Source organism: Micromesistius poutassou (assembly GCF_964030765.1).
Source record: "Micromesistius poutassou genome assembly, chromosome: 20".
In the NCBI taxonomy this organism is placed as follows: Eukaryota; Metazoa; Chordata; class Actinopteri; order Gadiformes; family Gadidae; genus Micromesistius; species Micromesistius poutassou.
The window spans coordinates 2,847,216-2,858,187 of NC_140290.1; the positions used below are offsets into that span (position 1 = coordinate 2,847,216).

The window sequence follows — 10,972 nt, forward strand, 5'->3', positions numbered from 1 at the left end:
TCCTATTCAAGTGACCTGGCCAAGACAGACAGCAGTAGCCTACATACAAAACATTAGAAAAATAAAACAACTAAAACAGTTGGCAGGGGGGAGGGGCAGTGTTGTGCAAGTTCACATTTCACATGAACTAGTTCAAAGTTCAGTTCATACAAAAGAAAATGAATAAATTCACGTTCATAGTTCACCAATTCAGTTTTGAACTAGTTCATGTTCAGTTCATTAACAGTTTTTTTAGAAACCAAAGAAAAACTGTTGGAGTGAGTATTCTGTGCTTATCTTTTAAAATGAATCCTCTCCATTACCAGCTGCCCATCACTACAATCTCAAATTGTTGTGGATATTATTTGTACACCTGTTTCATTCATCACAACTAAGGCATTAACTCTATTTAATAAACATGTCATCTGGACCTAAGCATCAATTCAGAATGTCACAAAATCAGAATTAGTTCAAGTTCAAGTTCTTTAGTAAAAAATATGTTACGTTCAGTTCAAAGTTCATAGAAAAATGAACTTGTTCAATGAACTAGTTATTTTGAACTAGTTCATGCACAACACTGGGGAGGGGGGATATCAATATCAAGACATTTCGGGAGGGTCAAGGAGGAGAGTAGGAATGTAACGGTTACCGGTGTAACGGTAAACCCGGATAAAAATGTTGACAATAACAATTACCATTTTCATTTCAAATAAAAGTATTATCTTGGTGGATTACCAAGGTGTAGAATCTGTGTGTTTAATCCTTCACAGCTTCATCTGAGTCTCTTGAAGTTGCCGCACAGGCGCACTGTAGCCTACAACCTGTGTTTAAACTTTCTTGAAGTTGGAATCATGGCGGAAGGAGGAGACGACAGTGCTCAGGACATCTATCAGCCCTCTAAGAGGACTAAGTCTGAAGTATGGGCATATTTTGGGTATTATAAGAATGCCGAGGGACAGTTGATTGAAGACAGTTATCCTGTCTGCAGAACGTGCAGGAAATTTTTTTTGCTAAAGGCAGCAATACGTCAAATCTCATGACTCTGTGACCATCACCCACAACTTTATAGCCAATGCAAGGTAAGTAAATGTTAACGTTTTAGTTGAAATGCATGGTGTGGAGACTTCGGGTTGATGGAGAATGCAATGATCCGTCTGTCTAACTTATTAACTTGTCAATAATGTAAACAGAAACCTAAGTGCAGTGCCCAGCACCAGCGTATGTATTTAGAATGCATCTAGCAGCTAATATTCTAAGCTAAACAGCTAAACTTTCATTCACGATGAGACAGTGAAACTGTGAAAACAAGGCATTATGGAGCGCTAATTGAAGGCATTAAAAATGCCATGAACTTCGTTTTCTGTACAATTTAATTCACAGTCAGACTACGTGTATATTACCATATCATTAAATGGATGTTGGAATCAACCAAACACAAGCTAGCAACTAGATCAGCTAAATGGCGCTAGCAGATTTGTTTACCTATGACAACGGTTAACACTACTAAGGAAAGGAAAGGCATGCTTTTAATCAGCAATGCCATAAACATTTGCTGAAATGAATGACATGGTACCAGAAGTAGTGATGGATTGAAGAATGGATTGATGAATGAATCAGTTTGCGTTCGTTTGTTCGTTCAGTCGCGTTTCCGATAGCAGTGAATCATGGTTCTCAGTCACTGAGTCGATCAGACTCAGTTCCTCCCTCGTTCTCATTCTCAAACGAATCACGATCGTGCAATGGTGTAAACGGTCATCAATAAACACAACATTAACTAAGTTCCTTTTAACTGAGGAGCGCTTCATGTTCGGAATTGGAATGTCAGTCCTCGAGTCTTCACCGCTAAACACAGTCAGTGAACGAACGGTGACTCGCAAGTCAGCGACTAGTGGGTGGAGCTGGGAGTCGAGTCTCGGAGAACGAACAATACGAACGAGACAAACTGAAACAGGGAATCAGGTCGGTTCGTTCATGTTCATTCGCGAACAAGCCATCACTAACCAGAAGCATTCTTCCTAAAATCCACATTTTCGTTCAGTGGTGGAGTGTGGTGCTAATCGGGCCACTTTTTCCCAACAAGGCAACAGAGATCTGAAGAGGGTTCAGTTCCAGCCACCCCAGAAGATACAGTGAAGGAGGAAGTCAAGGTCTACATGTCTCTGCCATCCATTCTAGCCCAGGATGATCCACTGGTCAGAGCTGCCTCAACTTGCCAGGATTGCAAGAAAGCTTTATTTAGCCCAGCAACCAGTGTTCCATCTGAGAGATTATTCAGTGCCAGCAGGTACATTGTCTCCCCTCTAAGATCACAACTTAAACCAAACAAAGTAAATATGTTGACATTTTCTCATTTTAATCTCAAGTAAATAGAGATGCATACATACAATGATCAGCAGCATTTGTTGATGATGGAGAGAATAGGAATACAGAATACACATCAGTTCTGTTGTATTGATTTGTTTACATGTTTTGTTTTTTTATTTTAATGTCATCAACACTTGAACATTTGATTTTAATTACATATGATTGTAGTAGTTATTTTTGTTATTTGTTTATAGTAGCTATTTCTTTTAAATGCATAATGCACTTTTGTCTTCTTTTTTAAGGTTTACTTAAAAGTGTTCATGTGTACAGTTTTACATTTTGATTTTGATGATGAAGAAAACAAGTATACAATAAGTGGTGATTCTTTGATTTGTTAACATATTTTTCTTTATGTCTTAGCTTGAATCTTTGGATTTGTATAATTTAAACCTGCACTACTGGAAATCTTACTGACAAATAAGCAGTTTACATGCTGAACCCTTGTTCCTTTGATGTTAAAAGTGGCACTTTTGATAAGGTTTTGCCTATATTTTAGAAATATAATAAACACTGTTACACTTTTTGAAACTTTCAGTTTGAGTCGGCCTATCAGTGCTTTGTGAACATTTTGAACACACTTATAATACCAAAAACCGTGATAGTTTTGGTCACAAAAAAAATAGTTAAGTAAAAATTTCATACTGTTCCACCACTATAAGAGAGTAATATACAATTTTAGCAACAAAGTATTAATGCCGGACCCTGCCCAAATTCTGGCGGTGGAAACGCACCGAACCATACCACCATAAAACAGTCGGAAGGGGGGAGGGGGGGATGTCAATATCGCAAGACATTTCGGGATGCTCAAGGAGGCGAGTAATATCAGAAAATAAATAAAGTTTAGCAAAAAAATGTACGCTATAGACGTAACGTCTTAGCTGGGAGAGTGTGTCGACGGCCGTTATCTTGATCCTGCCGTTGTCTTCCAACTTCTGCGTATAAAAGCGCGTAGGCCAATGGAATGCCGCATTTCCACTGAGCGGTGCAGCGCGGTGCGGTGAGCGCGCTGAGCCGTACCTATCTTCGGTACTCCTCCGTTGGGCTACCAAGCGGTCTGAAAGGGTGCTGAAAAGGTCGAGCTACACATGCCGTCCGTTGATTGGTTGACAGAATCGTCACTTCGGTGCGATGGGGATAAAAACAAACAAACACAGTACCCGCGAGGTATTTCTGGACAATGGCGAAAGCTTTGTGTTTGAAGATGTTTGCCGTCCTTCTTGGGCGTTCTCCATTGTTGCTCTTTGTTTAATGTGTCGCGTTCTTCTTTTGCTTTGAATTTATTAGCAGGCTATATTATAGGCTATATATATATAGGCTTTATTAGCATTACCTTTTCTAAATATTGTGGGGGACACGTCCCCTGCGTCTCCCCGACCCCCCCCCCCCCCCGAAATCTACGCCTATGGGCCTGCTCTTATAGTAGTAAGATATCTACGTAGGCTTACAGAGGCCCATTTCCAGTCATCACGCCTGTGTTGTAATGGTACATTGTTTAGCTAATCGTGTTAAAAGGCTAATTTGGGATTAGAAAACCCATGTGCAATTATGTCAGCACAGCTGAAAACTGTTCATGGAAAACATGAAATTGTCTGGTCGACCCCAAACTTTTGAACGGTAGTGTATATTTAATTATATGTAGTATAGAAGACCATAATCATCCAGTAATATATCAGTGACTATTATCCAAAAGACTAACCTGTAAATCAATCTTTTGGACAGATTCAGCATGAAGCTCGTCTTGTTGATGGTGGCCACGCTGCTCCTGCTGGTCGGAGAGGCTAGTGCGGACCGCATCCTCTCCAGCAAGAGGGTGAAGAGGGACCTGACCAGCCCCCTGCACCGCGGGGGCATCAGGGACCCGTTCGGCTCCTACTGCCAGAGGAGGGGAGGCTGCTGTCCGGGCCGGGACGACCTGTGCACCGAGCCCTACCTGGACACCATCTGCTACTGTGACCTGTTCTGCAACCGCACCGTGTCCGACTGCTGCCCCGACTTCTGGGGACACTGCCTGGGCATCGAGCCGCCGTTCATCGGTAAGTACCTTGTTGCAAGCCTGTCATTCAATATCTGTGGTGATATATATTTATATATTTTTTTAGATTTTCCGCCATTTCGAATTTAGTTAAAAACACTAAGGCCCAATTCTGAAAGTTAAATCTCCTAACCATTATGCCACCTCTCCTTAACTTGTGTGGAAAACATCATCTGAAAATCTGCCTCTTCTGACATCACAAGTGGGCGTGTCCACCTAGATGTATGATGGCTAGATCAGCAACGTTTGCTGGTAGACTGATCTATCCAGCACACATCTAGGTGGAACCGCCCACTTGTGATGTCAGAAGAGGCAGATTTTCATTCTAGTGGACATGTTACCAAACACTGGGGGTCGACCTGTAACACGTCATTGTTGTAGTACTCTGAGTCCGAGACTCGGCCTGAGAAGTCTCAGAGCTCATGAGCTAAATGTAGAGACACGTGACTTGACTTGGACTGGAGCACTGAACGACTCGAACTTGTACTCAGACTCATGCATTCGGACTCATGAATTAAGACGAGGACTCAACTTTTTTTTTTATATGTCATTAGGCTATAATTTGGTATATGATTTTAATATCTAGTGCAAAGGAACGTTACTGATTCATGTCATACATCGCACGTAACGTCACGTCATGTTCACGTACAAACTAACATTAACTTTACGGGCGCCAAAACGCCCTGAAGATTGTCCCGTTTTGCTTTTAACTGCTATGACGGTTGGCTAGTGCAGCGGTCCCCGACCACCGGGCCCCGGGGCCCCAGCGGCGGAGCTGAGATCTGAATCTTAGCCCCGGCTTGATGATTCAGATCTTAGATTATGGGAGGTGATCCACAAAAGCCTATATGGTCGGAACGATGGGATGTCGGCGCAGAGGGTTTATTTTTTTAATCTATCCCCAGAGCGCTTTGAGCACAACATTTTTTTTGCCAGCTGTGAAGCTTAGATGGAGCGGTGACTCCTCATCGCTGGTGTGGTGGAGTATAAGTAGACGAATAGTATTCACTTTAGCCTTATTTAGCCATATTATTATTAGCCATATTTATTCAAGGTTCAGAAGAGCATACAGAATACACAGCCTGACTAGACGCACTGGTCTGGTAGAGCATAGTGACATCATCACGTTACCGTATGACGTGTAACACATTGTCAACAGGGTAATACTGGTAGCCTACTACCACAGTACATGGAGTAAGGGCGCAATCACATATTCACACTTAACACCAGCACAAACGTAGCACAAACGATTCCACCTATTTTCGAATCATTTGGGGGATAAGGGGGCGGGGGGGGGGCAACTTCACACAGATTTGCTGCCTTTGATACAATCGCTACAAGTGTTTCATTCGCTACATCTGCTGGTGGAAAACCATCCAGCACTAAAGTAAGCACACATGTTGTTAGTAACAACATGTATTCTTACTTTAGTGCTGGACTCTGACTCGACTCTGTCAATAGGGACTCGACTCGGACTTGACTCGTATGAGTAGTGGACTCATAGATTTTCTTTTAATGACTGGACTTGGACTCGAGGCATAGTGACTCGACTACAACACTGTAACACACGCATGTGCAAACATAAACAAACACCTGTGTTAGGCACCTGTGTTACTCAAAATAGCATATCCATTTCTATTCACCTTTGTTTGCATTTAGGGTTATTTGTAAAATCCTATCAACAATCAATTTAGCAAAAATAATCATTATTTAACTTTTATACATTTGAACTGATCCCAGTGTGTAGTAAAAATACCATAGTGTCTGGGTTTAATTCGATTGTCAATACTATTTGAATATATGTTGCACTACAAAGACTAGAAAACTACAAACACAAACATGAAAGAGCTGTAGCAGCTGTGAGGGCTGCAGTCCGAGCATCACCTTCATGTCTCTTAACCGGTGGCAAGGAAGAAACAATGACATTGATATCAGGATATTATTTGTTGGATTCATCCAACACGTTCCTTTCAACTTAAGACATCATACAACCACAATATAGAGGGTTTTAAGTAGAGTAAAATTGCACCAAGCAAACAGAACAGTCAACAAGTGTCCCCAGGGCCCTAGTGGAGCCACGGAGAGAGGTGTGGGGACCCTGCTCTGCCTGTGTACTGAGGGTCTGAGCCTGGGAACCCAGGGAGGCAGGATGGACGCCAACGCTGCATTCCTGCACCGTATTACTGGAGCTCACAGTGACTTAGACTTGGCTTATTAGAAACAAGCACACACACAAACACACACACACACACACCCACATACATGCGCACACAGAAACACACAAGCACACATAGATATTTAGTTTGAAACAGTTGACAGTATCTTATTTTGGGGGGGATGGTCGTCCTTCTTATAAAAGGAGAATGTAGTAAAGAATGTGAGCAAACGTTTTCTTTGTGTTTTTTGATGAATCACTGTGAGTGTCACCTGCCTGTGTGTGCCTAATCCCCAGGCCAGTGTGAAAAAAACGGAAACAAGTTCTTATCGGGCCAAACCTACAAGGAGAACTGTAACTTATGGTACGTATCGTGATGAACTGTCCGTACTGCTGAGTGACGTACACCTGTCTTTTCCTCTTCTCCTCTTATGTATTCATAAACATTATTTAATTAAAGTAAAACAACCCTCTCTCTCTCTCTCTCTCTCTCTCTCTCTCTCTCTCTCTCTCTCTCTCTCTCTCTCTCTCTCTCTCTCTCTCTCCCTCCTTCCCCTTTCTCTATTGCTCACTCTATAATACACACACTTACACACTTGCTACTATAAAACCATTGAATCCTTAATGCTGTGTAGAGCCGCTCCTACAGGGCTGGGGTGGACATGAGGGACGTGTATAGTCTGACACACATTCCTCATACCCCTTTGAGTCCACTCCTTCCACTTCCTCTCCTCTTTAGCATAGAGAGGCAACAGACAGGCAGACAGACTTCTGTCTGTCTGTCTGTCTGTCTGTCTGACTACAACGGCGTCTTCCTGTAACCAAAACCCCACTGAGAGTCATCTAAACAGATCTCCAAACTCTCTGTATGAAACCATTACTCCACTAACAAAGACAAATATTGTTGCCATTTAGATTGCTATTGATCCAAATCTCCTTGATGTCAGGTCTGGTTCCTTCCCCCTCCTAGATCACATTATCAGATGGAGCTCAGGGGCCCCAGCAGATACATTTACCCAATATCCCATTTGTTTATGGGCCCTATAATTCGCCTCCATGTTAAAGGGACGCTTCACCCATTTGCATTAAGCTTTGTATCGTTAGTAACCATATTTTTGAGTGGTCGTGCATCATTCCCTCATTTTCCCCTGAGACGGGAGAGCTCCGTATCTACCTCTAACACTTCCTGCTTTAAATGACGCAAAATGACGATTTTTGATTAATTTAAAGCAGGAAGTGTAAGAGGTGGGGGGGGGGCGGGGGGGGGGGGGGCTCTAAAAAACTACAAGCACTAGTTCCAGTGGGCGGGACTTAGGGGTGTAGGGTATAAACGGTATAGAGAGTACACGGTGTGAATTGATGCTACGGTTTGGATTTTGACGTTACGTGTGACCGGTAGATCACACACGCGCTTAAGAAGCAATGACGTAGTACCAGAGACGCAGTCGTTTATTCATAACACCATCCGGACGGAGGCGCACACAGCTTTTGGCCGTGTTCTATAAGATATTCTAGAACACTCATTCCTTCACCACCATGGCCGAGAATCAATGCACGGGTCTTATTTTGCAAACCTGCATCTGACCCGTGCTCCGACAGAAGCGCGAATTACATTCCGCACCCGACCAGACCCGCTATAAATTGATATTGAAGCCCGACCCGCACCAGAAGGAAAATTAGACCCATTAGATGGAGCGCCGGGGAATTACACTACCTGGTGTTGGCGTGGTGCTTTAGATGCTGTGCACATCATCCACTGTGGACGGTTTTAGTCGACTCCTCCGCTCCTGAATAACATATCCAGCACCGGAGAAGTTTGCTCACAATCGCAAAACCTGCGACCGACCCGCACCCGAAACAGTACGTTATTTTTCACCAGTTTCACCCGCAGGACTCTGACCGAGATAACCCCCACTACGAGTCTTTACTTGTGGAAGTATCAGAGATGTCCGAGAACCGGTCTTTAATTCATAATATCATCCGGAGGCGCACACAGCTTTTGGCCGTGATATTATATATTATATATTATATTATATTTTATTATATTATTTAGATATAGAGCTCTGGGAGTCCGCAAAATCACTTTCTCCTCCTGCTGCATTCACTCTGGACTGCAGGGAGTGAACGCTGATTGGCTGTTATGTTACGTTCCTCAGGGAGTGAATGCTGATTGGCTGTTATGTTACGTCACTCAGGGAGTGAACGCTGATTGGCTGTTATGTTACGTCACTCAGGGAGTGAACGCTGATTGGCTGTTATGTTACGTCACTCAGGGAGTGAACGCTGATTGGCTGTTATGTTACGTCACTCAGGGAGTGAACGCTGATTGGCTGTTATGTTACGTCACTCAGGGAGTGAACGCTGATTGGCTGTTATGTTACGTCACTCAGGGAGTGAACGCTGATTGGCTGTTATGTTACGTCACTCAGGGAGTGAACGCTGTTTGGCTGTTATGTTACGTCACTCAGGGAGTGAACGCTGATTGGCATTGTGGAAGTTGTCGTCTTCAATCAACAAGTGCCAGAAAGTCACTGTCTGCCTTTTCTCGGTCAAGAAGGCACCAAATTAGAACTTTATGTTACTATTTGACCGGTGAAATGCTCCTTTAAAGACGAGGGGATTATATCTTCTGCTCTCCGGGACAACAGCGAAGGCGGGCTGTTTGTTGTCTCTTAAGGAGCCATGGACGAGGTGCAGCTCCTGGTGTACTGGACAGAGGAGTGTTAGTGGGCTGAAGGGCTAGGAGAGGGATAATGAGAGACAGCTGTGGCGGGGCAATGGAGGTCAAGTGAAAGAAAGAGGAAAGGAGAGAAGGAGAAGAGGAGAAAGGTGGACTCCTCACCTGCTGTCTAAAGTGGTTTCTCCCCTCCCTCTCATTTGCTCTTTCTCAGCCACTGTGTCTTCTGGTTTCCCTATACTTAATAATATCTACTGTAGCGCAGAGTGCTGGTGTTCGTGTGGTTATAGGTGTGAGGGTGGTGTGTGTGTTCTGCATGTATGCAGCATTATACAAACACCCTATTATCTCATGTGTAGTAAATCTGGTAAAAACAACCATACTCATACGGCCATTTCATATTTATTTTTATATACGGTCTGGCCAGCTCAAACTGCTGTTTGTGTTTGCTTGTCCAGACCTGACCATCGTTGACCTCCCTGGTCCCCCGGGCCTGTGTCCACCTGACACTCATCCATCCATGCAGTGGCTGTTAAGTTCTCTATCAGTGTGTGGCATCTCGGTTTTCCTTTTACCGCTGTATTAAAATGTATAACTATTCTGTTTTTACAATGTCATGGTGTGTGAGATGTATTTCTATTTTTTAGTTATAAGTTTTAAGTTATTTCTTAGGGCGCACTCACACTAGGCAAAGTGTCCCTGTACCGTACTCTAGTACGATTGCCCCCCCCCCCCCCCGCTGTGCCGCTGGCCTGTGCTCACACTAGGGTGATCTCAACAGGGCCTGAGTACGGTGGCCTCTTGTACACACAGGTTGTGTATCCGTGCGTGTGCGCGTGTCGGCTCATCAGCGTCTGTAGCGTGGCCTGAGCACACCTCTCTGCAGTGACCTGAGGCCACGGAGTTGAGCTGTACTGGAGTAAGGACGGCACGCTCACACTAGACCAACCGTCTAGACTCCAGGGGGCAGACGTACTCGGGCGCGGTGCAGGTGGCCTAGTGTGAGTGCGCCCTTAAGCTGTAATCTTGTAAATCTTATAGTTATTTTGGGGCTGAGAGAGAGCCAAGGGCAAAAAGCATTTAATTGAACTTTATAGTACATTGTACTCCAATAATATGACCAATAATGACCAATAATACTTGAAGTTGAGCCATCCGGGGGCCGTCTCAGTCCAAACCAACAGCTGTGAGTTGGACGGGGAAAGCGTCCTGTGTGTGGATCATTCGTCTGCCGTTGACCAATAGTGGCGCTCCTGGCCTACTGGACGAAGTTTTTGCAAAGATGAACTCTCCAGGTCAAAAAGAACGGACCCGGATGTTTTCCTGGACGTGAGGATGGCAGGAACCAAACTGTGTCAGTCTGAGACAAGAGGAGTGTTGCAGCTGTTAACACTAATTACTTTGACACACACACACACAAACGCACCTACGCTTCCAACTCGGTCTCCCACCTCTCACACCGCACTCCCACTTTCCATCTCCCTCCTAATCTCATGTCCTTCCGTCCTTATCTCCTCTCCCAACGAGCCACGCTTAACCACTGTAACCCCATCGTACGCCCCCCCTCCCCCCCCCCCTCCCTCCCTTCCTGCTTGCCTCCCTGACAGCCAGACATCCTGCAAAGCCCAGCCTCAATAAGCGTCATCACGTTCATATCAGCTCCCCTTCTTCCACTCCCTCATGGAAGCAAGAGTAGTCAATAAAATGGCAACCTTTTGTCTACTACTGTGTGTGTGTGTGTGTGTGTGTGTTTGGTGTTTGATGT

General features: G+C 44.2%; 1 protein-coding gene across 1 annotated transcript in view; it reads left to right on the top strand.

Moving 5' to 3' along the window:
• tinagl1 (tubulointerstitial nephritis antigen-like 1) overlaps nt 1–10,972 on the top strand; it is a 37,349-nt gene that overhangs the window by 3,935 nt on the left and 22,442 nt on the right. Inside the window, exons 2-3 of the mRNA XM_084484879.1 lie at nt 4,063–4,376; nt 6,828–6,894. Of these exons, the coding sequence (XP_084341005.1) occupies nt 4,070–4,376; nt 6,828–6,894 (374 nt within the window). The 5' untranslated portion in view covers nt 4,063–4,069. The remainder of the gene's footprint in view (nt 1–4,062; nt 4,377–6,827; nt 6,895–10,972) is intronic.